The 19,637-nt window shown below is 44.6% G+C and overlaps 1 protein-coding gene across 1 annotated transcript in view; it reads right to left on the minus strand.

Moving 5' to 3' along the window:
• DIP2B (disco interacting protein 2 homolog B) overlaps nucleotides 1–15,550 on the minus strand; it is a 226,716-nt gene extending 211,166 nt beyond the window's left edge. The window contains exon 1 of the mRNA XM_070410244.1: nucleotides 15,364–15,550. Within this exon, the coding sequence (XP_070266345.1) occupies nucleotides 15,364–15,463 (100 nt within the window). The 5' untranslated portion in view covers nucleotides 15,464–15,550. The remainder of the gene's footprint in view (nucleotides 1–15,363) is intronic.
• Nucleotides 15,551–19,637: the final 4,087 nt, after the last annotated feature.

Consider the following 19,637-nt stretch of genomic DNA (forward strand, 5'->3'; position numbering starts at 1 on the left):
ATTGAGATCATTTTATCTCATTCCTGCTTCCAAAAGAAATCTTCACTGGAATCATAATTGACTTGCCTTAAATTTCTACATATTTAGTCTTTCCATCCCGGAGCATGACATGTATTTCCATTTTTTTCAAACCTTATTTTTACATCCTTGAGGCTTTACAATTTTCTTCATACAGATCCTATACCTTTCTTGTGATGTTTATCTTTAAGTATTTTATCACTTTAACACTATTATTATAAATGAAGTATTTTCCTCCTCACCAAGACAGTTCATTTACATATTTTCCCTTTTCAACATCCCAATGATACCAAAGAATGTTTTCATCTCTCACCACCCCCACACTAACATTCCACAAACTCTGTGTTTTGCTGAAATTATTAAGAATATTTCGTTCAAACAGATTCTCTCCCACAATGTCTTTTCTATTTAAAAGACCCTTACTTACCATTTATATTATCTATTCTTGTCACTCTCAATGTATATAATTATTTACTATCCTATATAATAAAAGGCTAATATGCAAATCGACTGGACAGCAGAAGGACCAGTCGCTATGACACGCACTGACCACCAGGGGGCAGACGCTCAATGCAGGAGCTGCCCCCTGATGATCAGTGCACTCCCACAGGGGGAGCATCGGGCAGCCAGAAGCCAGGCTCACAGCTTGGATGTCCGACTGCCGAGGGCTCCTGGACTGTGAGAGGATGCAGGCCGAGCTGAGGGACACCCCCAAAGTACACAATTTTCGGGCACCGGGCCTCTAGTATATAATATATATGTATATTTCAAAGTCTACTGTCCATGACTGTTTCCTCTCCTATTTTGAGGTTTCTTTATTACCTGTTTGAATAGAGTATATTGGCTTAGATTGGAGTCTATGGGTGATATAATCTCTGAACACTTGCAAACTCACATAGAGCTTTCTTTAGGCTGAAAAGTGAATAACATCGACTCTAGGGTTCTTGGAATGTAGACCTTTTCTCTGAATAGCCTGCTGATGTTTCTTACACTATCACCAAAGTTACAGTATTGCAAATATTCTATTGTTTTGTTGTTGTTGCAATTTTAACTTTATGGTCCTGTCTAGGAGTGTATAGAGGGTTTTTTCTTATCACTGAATTTGGTAATTTTATCAGAATATGCCTAGGTTCATGCCTTTTCTTATCTGTCTTGCCTCGAGCACAGTGAACTCATTCAATCTGCAATTTTTTTCAATACTCAATCTTTTCTCAGCTGAGGAAATTTTTCTTTTATTACTTATTTCTCCTTCTAAAGTTCTTATTATTTGCATTTAGGTTTCCTGGATCTATCCTGCAAGTTCTTTAACTTTACTTTCATGAGTTCCCATTCTAACTCTTGGTATTTTTGTTCTAAAGTTTGAAATTGTTATTTTACTTGAACTGAGTTCAAAAAAGAGGACAGCAGAGATGTGCTCAAGCTGCCATCCTCCCAGACTTATTTCAAATGGGACTAAATGCTATCTTATTGCGCAAGTAGAAAACTGCTTCCGAGTGCTGAAAAAACAATAACCTAAAATAATATTTTTTAATTCAAACAGCTATTTGTTGAAGAGTTACTAGATTGAAAAGCTCCTTGAAAACAAGGAACCTGCATTTTATATCTCCCTCACCTGTCAACAGACTATGTAAATAAATGTGCTCAATACATCTTTTTTTTTTTTAAATATGTTTTTATTGATTTCAGAGAGGGAGAGGGAGAGAGAGATAGAAACATCAATGATGAGAGAGAATCATTGATTGGCTGCCTCCTGCACACCCCCCCCCCCCCCCCCCACTGGGGATTGAGCCTGCAACCTGGGCATGTGCCCTTGACTGGAATCAAACCCGAGACCCTTCAGTCCGCAGGCCGACGCTCTATCCACTGAACCAAACTGGCTAGGACTCAATACATCTTTCTTGATATATTGATATCTTCAGCACCTTAGAAGTTCAAAAAGGTAGAAGACCTAGTCATCACACTCAAGAAACCTCTCAGAGTCTTACTGAGGAGGCAAAGAATAAAAATCATAATATACATACACACAAATAGTGGTCAGGTAAGTGTTACACTGTGCTACTGCAAACAAGAGTCTAAAATTAGAAGAGATTAATATGGACTAACTCAGTCAGCTGGTTTTAGGATGAAGGAGGCATCAGCTAAGCCATGAAACAGGTACATTTTAATAGGAGAACAGGTGGTCCTAACAAAGAAAACAGTCTCTGGAAGGGCCCAGCGACAGGAATGAGCCTGTCAGGAAGGAGTGAGGAAGCAAGCCTGACTGTGACAGAAGAGCCGGCCAGACACTGGCAAGGAAATCAGGACAGACAGGGAGACTGATGATAGTTGCAGCGGTTCTCAACCTGTGGGTCACGAACAATGAAAATACATCCTGCATATCAGGTATTTACATTACGATTCATAACAGTAGCAAAATTACAGTTATGAAGTAGCAACAAAAATAATTTTATGGTTGGAGGTCACCACAACACAAGGAACTGTATTAAAGGGCTGTGGCATTAGGAAGGTTGAGAACCACTGAGACTCATTCACTGGTTGAGTCAGGACTCAAAAGCACTATGATAAAGGGTGCTGTGTGCTGTCCTCAAGCAGCTTACAAAGAGAGATAAGAATATCTATGCAAATGAAAATTTCATAACTTTTAAGATAATTTGAGAAATAGCTGTAATATAGAAGTAACACTGGAGAGCAGAGCTCAGAGAAACAACTAGTGAGGAAGTTGTGTGTTTTCTTAAACAGGAAATTCATATTCTAGTATTTCCCTTGGTCTCGCTGAAGAAAAAACAAAAGCAAAGAGCTGTGGGGAGGAAAATGCATACGTATGATTTTTCTACATGTTCAATTTAAAAATGAAAGTTTCTCCAAACCAGAAAGGAAGTTCAATAAGGTAATAATGACAACGCTTTAAAATTTTAAGACACGGGAAAAAATTGTAACTATGTATGGTGATAGATCAATGTTAACTAGACTTACTGTGGTAATCATTTTGCAATATATACAAATACTGAATCATTATGTTGTACACCTGCAACTAATACAACTGGATGTCAATTATACCTCAATTAAAAAGCCTGTTTGCCTCAGTCACAGATTTACTAAGCAAGACACTATCAGAAGCTTCTACCTAATGATTTTATCCAGAAAAGCAATAGTCCTCTGAAAATAAAGAGCTATTAAAACACTACTCCTTCACAAAATAAGAAATAACTCCAAGAAAATTAACTAAGTACATGTCATTTATAGTATACATTAATTTTAAAATTAAACATTAAATATCCTAAGGGAACCCGGCTGGTGTGGCTCAGTGGTTGAGCATTGACCTATGAACCAGGAGTCCAGGTTCGATTCCCAGTTGAGGCACATGCCCGGGTTGTGGGCTCGATCCCCAGTAGGGGGTGTGCGGGAGGCAGCCAATTAATGATTCTCTTTCATCATTGATGTTTCTAACTCTCCCTCTCCCTTTCTCTCTGAAATCAATAAATATATATATATATATATATATATATATATATATATATATATACATATACACACACACATACACACACACACACACACACATATATCTTAAGGGAAATAAAAAAAACCAATGACAACACTAAAACCTCCTTCTGAACCAGAATGTAATCACAATCCTGTATCTGTAATTCAGAAGCTCAAGTCCAGTGCACACCAAGGATTTTAAAGACACCAGGCCTGTGGAGTTTCATTAGGCTGTCCTGTGAGCGTCCAAAATATTTTCCTCCGTTCTTCATCCCCATTTCAATTCAAGGAAGAAGAATGAATTTTGTATCAAAACATAAGTATATAAAATTATCTTTCACTTTATAGTCTTATAGGACTTTACCCAATTTTTTTTTTGTTCCTTTAAGAAATAAAGATGTTACATCTTGCCTGAAGCTAGGCTGGCACAAAGGAAACTCTCCTAATATGTTTTAGAGTATTGATCCCCCTGGTTCTGGCAACGCAAGGTCAGAAATAACCAACCTCACTCCTATTTCCATATATTTCTCTGAGAATAGGATAAAACATTCCATTCTTTTCCCTCCAGGGAGCCCTACCTCCAAAACTCCAAAGACAGAGCTGTATCTTAAGAAAAGTGGGGCCTGACAGTTAAGATGAAAGAAGCTTTCTCCAAAACTATTTGAAACACAGTTCAGGGAGCTGGAGGAGCAGGGCAATGTGGAAACACCGCGGGGCTGGAGCCTCGCTGACTTGGGTTCCAATCTCAGCACATCAGGCTTGCAGGGGGCATGTTCTTTAGCAAGTGGGAACCACAGACCTATCGTTAGGAGTTGTTGGGATTAGAGGCACATTTCAAAGACTTGCCCAAAGCAACAGAAGCAGAACTGACCCCAGTTCTAAATGACTCAAGTCCAGTGTGCTTTCCCCTTTGCCATTCATTTCAGAACGTTTCTGTTACTGGTAGGGAGAGAGGTAAAGATCAGGGAGTGTGTAACAACAAGGCAGGGCTTGGCACACACTGCATTCCTCAACGTTCAGGTGCTTTTCGCTAGCTCAGTTCCCTTGCCATCATGATAGGAGCTATTTATTCAGCACCTACTTACAGGTTGGGCAAGGTATATAAAACACTAAGCACAGTGCCTGTTACACAATAAGCACTCAATAACTGATGCCTACTTAATACAGAGATCTTAACGTCTTAAGAAAAAGTTAAGGAAAGACTGGCTCTTTACAGGAAATCGAGTGAAACACAGTTACCCAGGCAGAAAAAAAGGAAGAATATGTCAGATTGGACATTTCTCAGAGAAGGGCAATGTGTACAAAGGCAGGGACATGAAAAAGCAGTGCATTAGGGGAAGTAGAAGTCATTTAGCATGGCTAAAAAGGAGAGGAATACACAGAAGGAGCAGGAGATGAGGCTAAAAGGGCAGGCAGGTCTTGGTACACAAAGGATGCTTGGGTTTCATCCTGCAGATAGGAGAAGCCAACGTAAACTTTGAAACAGGGAAAAGATCTGTGTTTCAGAAGGATCATTACATCACGGAATAAGGCTGGACTGGAGGAAGCAGAGACTTAAGGCAGGCAGACAAGTCAGTGACTACTGCGATCATTTCAGCAAGAGATGTTACGAGCCTCAACAAAGACGGTGTGAATCCATCCACACCCACGCAGATAGCTCCATGGTAGAGCATTTGATTGCAGACAGTGCAAATGGGGGAAGTAGAATCAACAGAAGTCAGTTATCCATTGGCAGTTAAGGATGGAACACGGACAATTGCTCTGTGGTGGGGGCGGCGGGGGGGGGGCGCGCGATGGTCTGTGACACGTACACCAAAGTCATGCTTAAGTCGTTCTCTGGACGAAGGGACAGGTCTGCAGGAGTGTCTTACAGCACCAGACACAGCTCAGCCTGGTGGCTACTGCTGCATAACCTGACCCTGGTTCTGAGACAAGTCAGCCAAGACTCTGCCTTCACCCTCAAATCAGACTCAATTGTGCTGAGCTACACCAAGAAATAAAGCAGCGTGTAGTGGATATGATCAAGTTACCACATGACTGCAAACATGAGGTGGTAAATGACAAATAAGCAATGTAGAAAATTCTTACATAAAACAAAAGTCAGTGGTTTATATTGAGTGCTTATCCCAGCCAGGAAATCTGGTTAATAAATATAGGAGCATAAAAAAAGAAAGTTAAGGATGACCCCCAAGCTTTTGACCTGGATAAGTGAACGTTCTGCAGTAGGGAGTATTCGTGGAGCAGATTGAAACAAGGGGTACAGTTTGGGACTTGCTAAGTTACAGCTGTCCCGGGGAACCAAGGGCGGTCAGGAGCAGAGGAGTCAGGGCTAGACATACAGACTATGGGCTAGAGATTGCAGCCATGACAGCTGGAGCCCTGGCCATGGATGAGATGACTCAGCAAGTGTATGTGAAGTGAGAGGAAGACTAATGACAGATATCAGGAACACCCACACCAGGAAAGAGAGAGAGAGAAGCCCAAGAGAGAGCATAAGAAGGGACAGTTAAGGAGATGGAAAAAGGATGCTATAAAAGGTAAGGAAGGAGAGAGTTTCATAAAGATAATGGTCCACAGTATCCAATGCTGTGGAGAAAAATGCTGTATCCAGTGGGTGCTTTTCAGTCTGAAAGGAGAAGTCATTGGTGGCCTTGCAGGCAGTTGTTTCCGAGGCCTGATGAGGCAGAGCAATGGACTGAGCGGTGAGCAAAGGTGAGATAAAGTAACTGTGGGCTAGACCTCTTAGGACTGATGGGAGGGAGAGGGGGAGGGAGAGGGTGCCAGCACGCGAGAACAAGCAGATTCCAATACAAGATTGTGGGAAGCTGGCGCTTTTAAGATGAGAGAAACTTCAGCATATTCATTACAGGCTGAAGGGAAGGAGCCAAGAGCCAAGTGTTGAGAGGCTAAAGATGAGAAAGGAGACAAAGACAAGCCTACGAATGAATAGATCAATCATGAAGGAAGCTCCCAAGATCCCAGCAGAGAAGATGGGACTGAGAACACAATCAGAGGGATAGACTGTGCAAGAGGAGGGGCTACCTCTTCCTCTGAGAAAAGAAGGAAAGGGGATAAGGGTGGGAACTGATACAGGTACGCCTGTGAGTGCTGAGGAGGAGGCTGAGGGAGTCTGGCTTTCTTTACAAGCTAGTGAACATGAAAAGTGATAGACTTGGCTCTTAACTTCGCTTCACAGTCCTCTTAAGAAACTGAGGAAAGCTCTAGAATCTGTCCCCCAAAAAGGCACCTGAGCACTCACACTCAGATCCATGTATCCAAAGGTTCTGTCAGTTGTGAGGCTATGGAATTCCAAAGAATTGGCCTTTCACAGGCAATACTGTTCACAGAAGAGCACCCACATGGGAAAGCAACTTATTCATCAGAAGCATAAACATATTTAAAAACTCTCACTTAGCCCTGGCCGGTTTGGCTCAGTGGATAGAGCGTCGGCCTGCAGACTGAAGGGTCCCGGGTTCGATTCCGGTCAAGGGCATGTACCTTGGTTGTGGGCACATCCCCAGTAGGAGGTGTGCAGGAAGCAGCTGATTGATGCATCTCTCTCATCGATGTTTCTAACTCTCTATCCCTCTCTCTTCCTCTCTGTAAAAAAATCAATAAGATATATATTTAAAAAAAAACAAAACAAAAAACTCTCACTTAGTTCTAGTCGGTTTGGCTCAGTGGGTAGAGCGTCTGCCTTCAGACTGAAGGGTCCTGGTTCCGATTTTGGCCAAGGGCACGTACCTAGATTGCAGGCTCAATTTGCTGCTGGTCGGGGCGTGGGCAGGAGACAACCAATTAATGAGTCTCTCTCACATAGATGTTTCTCTCTCTCTGTCTCTCCCCTTCCCTTCCACTCTCTCTAAAAATTAATGGAAAAATATCCTCAGGTGAGGATTAACAAAAAAATAAATACAGTGGGGCCTTGACTTACGAGTTTAATTCGTTCCGTGACAGAGCTCGTAACTCAAATTACTCGTATGTCAAATCTTAAAGTGAATGAGTGAGACAGGTGATGCTGGGCTGATGTTGTGGCGTTCACTGTGACATTCGCTGCGCCAACTAGCGGTGGGGTATCTGAAGCTGGCTCGTAACCCGAATTTTAGCTCGCAACTCAAAGCAAAAAATCGGCCGAGAGATGGCTCGTATCTCGATAAACTCGTTAGTCGGGACACTCGTAAGTCAAGGCCCCACTGTAAATAAAAATAAAATCTAAAAACAAAACCTCTCACTTAACCCTCAATGGCAGGGGTCCTCAAACTACGGCCCGAGGGCCACATGCAAATACAAATATTGTATTTGTTCCCGCTTTGTTTTTTTACTTCAAAATAAGATAGGTGCAGTGTGCATAGGAATTTGTTCATAGTTTTTTTTTAAACTATAGTCCGGCCCTCCAACGGTCTGAGGGACAGTGAACTGGCCCCCTGTTTAAAAAGTTTGAGGACCCCTGCTCTATGGTATATTCAATCACCAAAAAGAAATGGGCTGTTTGTATGCAAAAGCACTAACTTAGACTCTCTAAGAATACAGATACAGGAGACCATCTTGCCTTGAGAAAACAGAAGATAAAGACAATGAGTGACAGGGCCTTGGCTTTAGCAATAGATTTACATAAAAATAGTATTTTTTAAAAGATGAAACATAAATCTAGAGGTGAAGGGAGACAAAAATCAGACCCTTAAATCTAAAGATAGAGGACTGAAAAATTCGACTCAAAGGAAAAGAGGGTGCAAGAAAACTTTCTGAGGAGGAACCAAAAGGATTTGTCCACCAAGCACAAAAGGAGCACTAAGACAGCGGTTGTCAACCCTTGTACTGGTGTGCTGGAAGATTTTTAAAACGTGCAATACCTGACTATTTAGTCAGGGGCACTGACATCTTTTCCCTTAGATTGTCAAATTAAAAAATGACAACAGCCAACACAACAATAGCCATCTGGTGTGAGTGAATCAAAATCATACCTATTTTTTTCTGTCAGATCGGCAAAACATATATTTTTGGTGTGTCACAGAATTTTAGTCCTTACTTTATGTGTGTCATACGCTGAAAATGGTTGAAAATCACTGAAACTATTTGAAGGTTCGGAGCATCCACATGTGCCTTTTCATAACTTGTAGGTGCCCGAGTCTCAGAAATCATGCTTCAACTTCAGAGCCATCTGCCAGAACCTAGGGGCTTGGAAATGTACACATGCCAGATGTCCGTACAAAACAAGCCAGCTACCCCTCTCTGCTCCAGTCAACGGCTTGCGGTGACCCAACATGTGCTGAACCAAGGGTAGAGGGTGCTGACGGGAGCAGCTGATTATGGAGTGAAGTCTTACTTTTAAAAAATACATGCACAAATTGATTCCATTCATCGCTTCATATGTAACCACACCCTGCTAAGTAACACAAGATATTATGCTATCAGAAACAATAAAAGATTACATGTACCGAGCACTCAGTGCCTACCACACACTACACTTGGCTTTTCTCCTATTATCTCATTTTAAACCTCCTTATAACTCTAATGAGGTTGTCATTCCTTTTTAAGTACTGGAGACACTAAAACCAGGGAGGTTAGGCAGTCCAAGGTCACAGAACTAGTGATAGGTCAGGACTTGGACCCACACTCACCAGATGCTAAAACCTGTACCTCTCAAATGATTACACAACCCTGCCTTATGCCAAAATCAAGTTCCCAAGCACAGACTTTATATTTCAATTCAAGTCAAATTGAAGTGAGCAAAAATTTGTTGCACTCCCAAAACAATGCAAGGAAGAAACAGTTGGGAGTTATTTAAAGTAGTTTAAGGCAGCGGTCGCCAACCTTTCGGACCTCATGGACCACCAGTTGGCGACTACTGGTTTAAAGTATAAATGACCTCACCTCTGTGGGAGCTTACATTGAGGTGAAATGAAAAACAATCTAAATTATTATAAAACATATGACTGGCAAAAATTATATAAACTGTAAATGCTGTAAGGTTTGAAGCAAGAGAGCTCACAGTAGTCAGGGTCAGGTTTATTAAAAAGGTAGTACTTTGACCTGGCTGGGTTGCTCAGTGGTTAGAGTGCCTCCCTCCCCCTGACCAAAGGGTCTCGGGTTCGATTCCTGGTCAAGGGAATGTATCTTGGTTGCAGACTTGATCCATGACCCCAGTGGGGTGTGAATGGGAAAGCAACCAATTGATGTGTCTCTCTCACATCGATGTTTCTCTCTGTCTCTCCCTCTCCCTTCCACTCTCTAAAAATCAATGGAAAAATATCCTCGGGTGAAGATTAACCAAAAAAAAGAAAGGGAAAATACCCTTGAATGAGGATTGAAAAATAAATAAGAGTAAAAAAGGTAGTACTTCAGCTGAACTCTTAAAAAAAATTGTGAGAAATTTTGTAACCGAGCGTTTCAGAGAGCATTCCAGAATTAATCATGAGAGCAGACCATGGAAAACTGTAGTAATTATAATACAAATATAGTGTGAAGGCCCTTTTTACCAATCATCTGAACTATCAACCCTGAGGTGCTAATCCTTACACAGGCCAGGAAAGAAAGTAGCCACCAAAGACTGGCTAAGAGTGAAGGATTTCTCTTATTCAAAAATCCAGCTCAATGCTATAGGCCTGTCACCCAACGAGATTCATTTTCCAAAACGCAGCTGGAACCAGGGCCTCCAAACAAGCCCTCCTTTACAGGGAGGTGGCTCACTCTCCAGCAGACAGAACTCTGCCATTTCTCCTCTGGACTGCCCTCAAAACCAGTCCCTTCTAAGTTTTTGACAATCATGATTAAAATCAGTTTATAATCACTGATTTAGAATCACTCTGATTTTTTCAATCACAAGTAGTTTGGACTCCAAAAGAGTATCAACCAGCTTTTCTCTACTTGACTCCAAGTAACCATAGAACGAATCTAGAGGTGAAGAATTAAAATGAATCGAGAAGTGAAGAATTAAAATTTGCCACCATGAGGATTTTCAAAAGAATGTCCCACAGGCTCTGACAGCAATTCCTAAAGACAATTTCCAACAAAAGATGAGTACAGCCCACCAAAAAGAAAGACATGCAAGTTTTTAGGAGGTAGAGCACTTAGCTAATGCCCAGTTTGGGTTCTTTAAAAATCCACACACCTGCTTTCCTTCATACTCCTAGGATCAGGTAGGACAACTGCTTAGATGTAATTTTCTGATAGAGGTATATCCTATGAATTCATAACTATGCTACAGATATCGGAGGGAAGTGGCCCACTTTCCCGATACCTACCCCCCGCCCCCGCAGAAAGCAGGAGGAATTTGCCAGTTTTCTGGTACTCCATTCTAGTTACCTGGTACTCAGTTTCTGAGATTGTGAGGTACAATCTATTTTCTTTCTTTTTTTCTTTCTTTAAATATATTTGTATTGATTTCAGAGAGGAATGGAGAGGGAGAGAGACAGAAACATCAATGATGAGAGTCATTGATCGGTCACACCAGGGAATGCAACCCGGGAGTGTGCCCTGACCAGAAATCGAACCGTGACCTCCTGGTTCACAGGTCGAAGTTCAACCACTAAGCCACTCCAGCTGGGCTGAAATACAATCTCTATCCAGTATCTTACCCTTTTGAATTTTTTTTAAAAATACATTTTATTGATTTTTAACAGAGAGGAAGGGAGAGGGATAGAGAGTTAGAAACATCGATCAGCTGCCTCCTGCACATCTCCTACTGGGGATGTGCCCGCAACCAAGGTACATGCCCTGGACCGGAATCGAACCTGGGACCCTTCAGTCCGCAGGCCGACGCTCTATCCACTGAGCCAAACCGGTCAGGGCCAGTATCTTCTTACCCTTTTCCTTTTCAATTCCCCCACCTCTTCCCCACTCCTATAGAGGACTCACTTCAACCCCCAGGACTTGGCCCTCTCTAATCCCTCCACCTTCCAGGTGGACACAGTACAGTGCATTAAGGACTGCAGAGCTCTGTGATGAAACAGATAAGAGAAAGGGAGGATGTGGCTGTGTTTGTTGTATTTGTGCTCAGAGAAGTGTTCAAACAAGAAAAGGGAGGATCCCTTCCTGTAAGTGTTATTTTATCTTAAATATCTTTCCAGTTGTCATCTCTGGACTGTTCTCAGATACTGAAAGACTTGCATTCCTTCCGACAGGACACAGACGTTATGGGATTTATTCATTTATTTATTTTCAAATTTTTTAAAGAGATGTATCTATTTTATTTATTTATTTTTTTAAATTGATTTCAGAGAGAAAGGGATAGGGAGAGAGAGATATAGAAACATCAATGATGAGAGAGAATCATTGATCAGCTGCCTCCTGCACGCCCCCCCCCCCCCCCCCCCCCGCCATTGGGGATCGAGCCCACAACCTGGGCATGTGCCCCTGACCGAATTGAACCTGGGACCCTTCAGGCTGCAGGCCAATGCTCTATCCACTGAGCCAAACCGGCCAGGGCGACGTATGGGATTTCTATCCTTCATTCCTTCACACGCAGGACTGAACTGCACAAGGTAAGTCACAGCCCGCTCTACCAGCCGGCCAATCCTGTCTCGTATTTATAGTACATGCTGCCTTTCTACAACAAGCAGACTGCTTCCTCTTTTCTTAGTGGGCAGCCTCTGTACATAAATCCATCATGGTCTCATGTGCCCACTGTTTTGATGGTGTTTTTAAGTGATTTCACTACCAGGGTCAAAACTCCTTAAAAGCTAATATAGTCCCCTGCTCACCTCTGTACCCCTGGCACATGGTAGGAACAAAATAAATGTCTGGATCAAATACATGAAAGATAGATTTGAAAAGGAGTTCAGAAAGGGAATTAACCAGATTTTGGAATTGTAGCATACAACTGTTTTGTAGCCTTCCCTCAGAGTAAAAATTAGAGTTAATAGGTTGTGCAATCAGTAACAGTAAAGATACTGAATCATTTGATGGTAACAAATGCCATAATTACATGGCAGCTTAGGATAATGGCACTTACTACATGAGCAAATTTAGACAAAACACTTAACCTTTCTGTGTCTGCTTTCCCCTCTGTTAAATAAAGAAGGGGGGAGGGGGCAGGGGAGAGGTGATAATATCTATTCTACCTAATCACAAAATCGAAGTGAAGCTCAAATGACATGCTGTATAAGATCATTACACAATAATTGCATTATCAGACAAATTTAAACAAATAATTTTCATCACTAGTGCTATTTTATGTGCATACACTTGACTAAAACATATGAATAAAGTTCAGACAAAAGAGCCTATTGTCAAACATATAATAAATACAATATATGTGATCATAAAAATTTTTTCAGCCATAGGCATACTTTATAGAAACCTCCTACCCTATTCAATGTATCTGTTAGAAAAGCTCATGTTATGTGTAAGCTCAATTTTAGATGACTCTCCGGACAGTGTCAGGCTCTTCTTTCTGGTGCAGAAGCAGGAGGCTTCACCCACCGAGTGCACGCTGACCTGCCAGAAGCACCAGCCTCAGCCCTGGGTTCTGCGGCAAACAGCCCCGGGAGGCACAACTGCATCTCAGCACAGAGCTGGCCGATCCCGGACCCAAGCCTCCAGCTGGAAATACAGGCGAGCACGAGGAGAGTCTTTCACAGCACGCAGCTCAGGCTATCACTACAGTTAGGGCCAAGGATGGCCTGAACCTAAGAAGAAATCATCATAAAATCAAGGAATGAGTGCACCAAGGTCAGCAACACATGACACACACACAGTTAAAAGCACCTTCTGTTTTTGGAAGAAAAATGTACTTTTGCCAGAGCAGACCCTGTAGAGAAGAGGTAAAACAAAGGACGGTTCCAAATATGCTACAGACATCACAAATAACACCATGTTAGAGATAAGGGGGGCTGTTGGATTGTTTCAACTTCGCTTGAATTCCTAAAAATATCCACCTACTTCTCCAGCAACCATTCTCTGTACTTGGAGCAAGAGCGAAACAGATGGCCAAGATGCTGACACTGCAGGCCCAAGGTTTTTCAACTGTGTTTTTCCCAGTTAGCCATTGCTAAACGTGATGAAATACAGGATAACGTGGCATAAATCTTTAAGAAACCCATTGGAACTGAGTCACCCAAAACAACGCTGCATTGGAAAGCCAAGCCATGTACTTGTCCCTAAAAATGTCTCAGCCTCGGAATTCACAGTCTGTAGGAGTCTCACACCTTTCCGGAGGGAGAGGTGAGTTAATTAATCACTGTGAGTCCTAGAAACGGGTCCTCAGGATCATCTCTAGAAACGCCCGGGAAGTAAACGAGAATCAGATGCGAGCAGAAACACCAAGAATAAGGAGCTTCCAGGATTTCCCTCTACGTGTAAAAGCAATCAACTCCTATTTTTAATCTTGTTCTGATGCAAACATCCAGCCAACCCTCTCTCTTTCTGGCTCATCGAAGAAGGCTGATTCGTTCCTGTGTAAAGTAACTGTTTCAAGTCAGAACTGAGTGGCAGTCATCACAGATTTAAAGACAATGCTCCGGTTGAGGAGAGGCAGAACGGATGGCGCCCGACACACAGAAACAAACTCCTGTCTTTGGATGTTGTCCTGTTCATCCCCCCACCACTGATTTTGGGGGCTGGCCAAAGAAGAGCTCACTTACCAACCGATTCACTGAAAATTACGCTGGTAATTAAGTGCAAATGAAAACAGCACCTCCCTACACATTGGGAAAACCTAACAGGGTTATTGGCAATAATAATTTCCTCCCATGTCAAACTGGATTTATCACACTCAAGTCTACTTCTGGCTTTTCATGTAAAGGAAGGGGGACGGCAAGGGGGCGGTGAAGGAGATAAGGTCTCCATCAGTAAACAAAGTCCGAGCTCTCCGGGAAAACTTCTCACATTCTTCTTTTCCAATCAACAGTTTTTAATCCACTGGAAACATGCTCGTGAAGAGGGCCTTTGGCCAGGAACCCAATAAGGACATGCAACTCTGGGGACCCCACCACGTTACTGACATCAAGCTTGGACAAAACGCTGCTTTTGTCTGGGAGGCAGCCTGCGATGAAAACAGGAACTTTAGGAGAACTGATCACAACTGCACCAGAAGCCTGGTCACATGCCCACAGCACAGCAACGCTTCTCTCATTGTTGTCCAAGGACTCGTCTAGGAACAGCGGCTTGATTTATTCCATCCTTTTAATTCTCAAAATAAACGCAGCTCCCCTCGTACCGATCCATTGTCGAAAGAAAGGGGGTGCCGGCCAGGATATTTGCATGGAACCTCTCCCTCCTCCTTCAAAGACTCCCAAAGGTGATCGGATGTGGAAAATTCAACGCGATTACAGGCACCGGGTTGGGGGCGGGGGGGCCCTTCCGACAAAGGTGAGGTCTCGGGGCAGTGCCGTGCGTCTGCCTCCGGGTTACAGCCACCGCTTCCACCGCCCTGGGACCCTCCGCGGCCCACCCTGCTTCTCACGCCTGTCACCGGGGAGGCATCTCGCATTGTTAGAGGAGGAAGGAGCACGGCTGCGGATCTCCCATGTGTGTGTGTTTTTTGTTTTTTTTTTGAAGGGGGACTCACAGGCGTGGGGCCCTCCCCTCGAGAAGGGTAGAGGGCAGGAGCAAGCTGTCAGCCGCCCTGTCGCAGCTCACCCCCACCCCCCGCGCCCGGACGCCCGGCCGAAGCGGAGGGGCAGCTTTGTCTCGGGTTTGGGGGGGCAGAGAGGACCTCTTGGCCAAGCCCCTGAGCAACCCCTCCCAGGGCTCACAATGAGCGCACGGCCCACCCGCTTCGCCCAGTGGGAGAGAAGGGAGGGCGACCCTTCAGAGCCCGGCCAGGTTTCCGGCATCCTCCTCCCCGCTCGCCCGCGCGGCCAGCAGGGCGCGCGGCGGGGACCCGGTCTCCCCCTCGCGGCGCTCGCACCCCGCCCGGCTCACCCTCCGAGAGCTCCAGCTCCAGCTCCGCCAGCTGCGCCCGCACTTCGGGCGGCAGCGCCGCCACCGCCGCCGGCGCGGGCTCCAAGCCTCGCTCCGCCATCCCGGCTCCGCCAGCCACACTCCGGAAGACAAGAGAGGGCGCCGAAGGAGGGACGGCCTGACGCGGGCCCACACCCCGGCTACAGGATCCGGCTCCGGCCGCCGAGCGCTGCCAGCACCGCCGCCACCGCCGCCGCCATGAGCGAGGGTCACGTGTGCGCGCCGGCCCCGCCTCCGGGCTGGGAAGGCTCCGCCCCCACGGCCTGGTCAAGCTCGGGACTCGCGGGCTTACTGCGCCCCCTCCTGGCGAACGTCTGAAAAGACGAGCCCAAGCCCGCCACGCCAATCTCCAGCACAAAATGGGCTTAAGGTGTGGATGGCTGGACACGCAGTTTCACCTTTTGAGAACTCACATGCAAAGACTTTTTAGGGGCTCCTGGCCACACTTTCCCAGTTCTCTTCACTTAGGCAGGGACGCCTTTGTCTTGTCCCTTCCTCTATTTTACCTTGATTGACACCTACCCATTTATAGGTATCTGAACACCAGCCACTTCTTGTATTGGGGTTTACCGGCCCCATTTGCCAGGAGCTCTTTTGTTTCTGTTTCATTTCTGGCATTTATCACAGTGGAGGGACAATCCAGTTACTTCTGCCTGGCTTCCTAACTACTTGAAAGAGGGGAACTTAGTCTTCTTTATCTTTTTATCCTTCTTGGCGTATGGCTTAATAGGTTTTCCCCACAATTAATATTTTAACTCAATATAAGGAAGATCCAAACATTTGTGGACTTTTGCCAGGCACTACTGGGGAAATGCTTATATTGTCATTTATATTCTTTCTTTAGTACTATTAACTTTTTTAAATGCCAAAGCTCCCCCTCACAATTTGGGAGATTCCGTGTTTTCACTTCCCTTCCATGCTGATCTGAAGGTTATTTAAAAGAACAGGCCCCAACATTTGCCAACTATGAGTTTCTAGTCAGTATATCATTCATGGGCTGGAAGGAAAAAAAAAATTTCTTAAGTTGAGCAAAGAATTTCAGCCTGGTTCGTGTGACTCAGTGATTAAGAGTCAACCTTTGAACCAGGAGGTCTTGGTTTTCTGCTGTGGGTTGCTGCTCAATCCCCAGTAGGGGGCCTGAAGGAGGCAGTTGATCAATGATTCTCTTTCATCATTGATGTTTCTATATATCTCTCCCTCTCCCTTCCTCTCTGAAATCAATAAAATATTTTTTAAATAAATAAAAATAGAAACTGAGGTCCATGCCCCCTCCCCAGAATCTGAATGGGTTTCTGATTATTTTGACCAATAGGACATAGCCCAAGTGATACTATGTGACTTCTGAGGTTAGGTTCTAGAAGGCCTTGCAGCTTCCCCTGGTTCTCTTGAAAGGCCCCCACTCCCGAGAACCCTCTCAGGACCCTCCTTCCCGGAACACTGAGAACCTAGCAACCTTCTTGCAGGGCAGCTGCCTGCCACACTTGGCAGGCCATGTGAGGTGCTCTGCCCAGTGTCACTGGCTAAGCCCAGCCTTTTAGTCATCATAGCCTAGGGTGAAGAGGCCACTAGATGATTTCAGCCGCTGGACATTTCGGTCTTCCCTAGCTGAGGTCCGAAACAATATGGAACAAAGACAACCGATGCCTGTCGTGCTCTGTCCAAAACCTTTGAATATATAATGGTCATCCTTTTATGCCTCTAAGTTTGAGGTGTTTGTTACACAGAAAGAGATCACCACAGGGCCTTGGCAGGTGTCTGTTTATTCTCCTAACAGCCCTTCAGCCCCTTTTCCTTATCAGCAGACTACACCAACCCCGACTGAAGGTGAATATGCCAACTGCTCACTGTCCCTCCCTCCTTGGCAGGTGTGTGATCCACTCAGGGAGTAGGGAAGGGGAGCGTCTGGGGAGGATTCTCCTCCCTAATGAGAAACATAATTAAGGCTATCAATTTGGTTATTAGTCCATTAAAAATACTGTTCCTAATATGATAAACTTATTCATACCCCTCTCTTGGCCAAATGTATTTACCAACACATTGACATAAGGCTCTAAAGCTGTATGTAATCCTGTAAACCTGTTATTAATGGGACCATTTTGCTCACTGATATTAACTATCTCCATTAAGATAAACTGTTCATTAGTAAACTAAAGGTTTTAGCTAAAGGGGCAATGCTACTGAGCTAATTAAAGTGAATGTACACATTAGTTACCTCATATATAACTTCGTAGATAGTAAAAATATCTTATTGCACTGTACTCACCATTTCACTTAAAGGAAGCACTTTATGGCTTGTCTTTGGCATATCCAAATTGCCAGCATGACTACTTTCGTCCTGTGGGGCCATTAAGGGCTACTTGACGTTAAAAAAAAAAAAAAGCACTGCATTAGAGCAGCAGTCTGATAACCAAGAGCAATGGCTGTGTGGTGTATAGTCTGGATATGCTGGACAAAAGGATGATCCACATCTCAGATATGCTACTCAGAATGGCATGCAATTTAAAATTATGAATTGTTTATGGAATTTGACATTTAATATTTTGACTGTGGCTGCCTTGGGTAACTAAACCATGGAAAGTGAAAGTGCAGGTAAGGGTGGACTGATGAACTATATTCAATAAAAGTTGAGCTGTCACATTAATTTATAGATACCATCTGTTAAAAAGCTAGAGATTCACTCAGCTTTTCCATTTTTGCATTATCATGGTATTAAAAAGCTTAAAGACCTATTTAAATTTCCCAGTAAACTTTCCCTTTAAAAATCTATCAAACCTTCAGCTTTAAAAAATGAAACAAAAAAAGCTTTAGCTTTAGGATTTGATACAATCAAAACAAAGATATAGTTGAAAAGGTAAAGGGAACCTACTGGTTTTCTCTTGAAAGTAAGTTTCAAAAGCCCAGAATTTACATACTCGAGTCAGACCATACTATCAGCCCAATGAAAGCATATCCTTAAACTGCACACTGCCCTGTAATTTTTTACCCTTCAGTAACTGTTTCTCACACAAAAATCTACACTAATAAAAGAGAAACATGGTAATTAGCGTACGACCACTACCCTTCCCATTGGCTAATCAGCATATCCTTATGCAAATTAACTGTCAGCCAAGATGGCAGCTGGCAGCCAGGCAGCTGGAAGCGAACATGAGGCTTGCTTGCTTCAGTGACTGCGGACTTAAACGTTCCCCGCCTAACTTGCCGGCCTCTGAGCTGCAACTCTAAGCAACTATGTAGCAAATATAGAAGCTAAAAAAAACCCTAGAAACCAGCTTTCAGCAGGCAGGGATCTCAGAGCTGAAGTTATACATTGTTTCGATTATAGAACCGAAACAAACCAGATACCTGCTCTCAGAGCTAGAGCCAAAGCTAAAGCTGGCCCAGAATAAAATTTAAAAAAAAGGAGCGGTTGGGAGCTTCAGTCAACAACCGCCAGCCTGAAAGCAGCCCTCAGCCCCTCACCCAGACTGGCCAGGTACCCTAGTGGGGACTCCCACCCTGAAGGGTGTGTGACCAGCTGCAAACAGCCATCATCCCCTCATCCAGGCTGGCCAGGCACCCCAGTGGGGACCCCCACCCTGATCAAGGACACACTTCAGGGCAAACCAGCCGGCCCCCACCCGTGCACCAGGCCTCTATCCTATATAGTGAAAGGGTAATATGCCTCCCGGCACTGGATCAGCATGACAGGGGGCAGCACCCAAACCCCGATTGCCTTGCGGCTCTGTGTGTGACAGGGGGCGGGGCCACAACCTCCCTAGCTGCTCTGCTCTGTGTGTGACAGGGTGCGGCGCCCCCCCCCCCCCCAGGCCCTGCTATGTGTGTGACGAGGTAGAGCCATAACCTCCCCATCGGCCCTGCCCTGAGTGTTGACAGTGGCGGTGCCCCAACCCCCTGATCGGCCCTGCTCTGTGGGTGATAGAGGGCGGCGCCCCAAAACCCTGATCTGCCCTGCTCTGTGTGTGACAAGGGGGAGCTCCCCAACCCCCTAATGGGCCCTGCTCTGTGCATGACAGGGGGCAGCGCCCAACCTCCTGATTGGCCCTGCTCTGTGAGTGACAGGGTATGGAGCCCCAACCCCCTGATGGTCCCTGCTCTGTGCGTGACAGGGGGCAGCACCCCAACCCCGATTGGCCCTGCTCTGTGCGTCACAGGGGGTGGCGCCGCAACCTCCCCATCGATCCTGCCTTGAGTGTGATAGGGGGCAGTGCCCCAACCCCCCAATCAGCCCTGCTCTG

The sequence above is a fragment of the Myotis yumanensis genome, unplaced genomic scaffold (assembly GCF_028538775.1).
Source record: "Myotis yumanensis isolate MYYU_CA2020_CCGP unplaced genomic scaffold, mMyoYum1.0.hap1 SCAF_3, whole genome shotgun sequence".
Taxonomy (NCBI): domain Eukaryota; kingdom Metazoa; phylum Chordata; class Mammalia; order Chiroptera; family Vespertilionidae; genus Myotis; species Myotis yumanensis.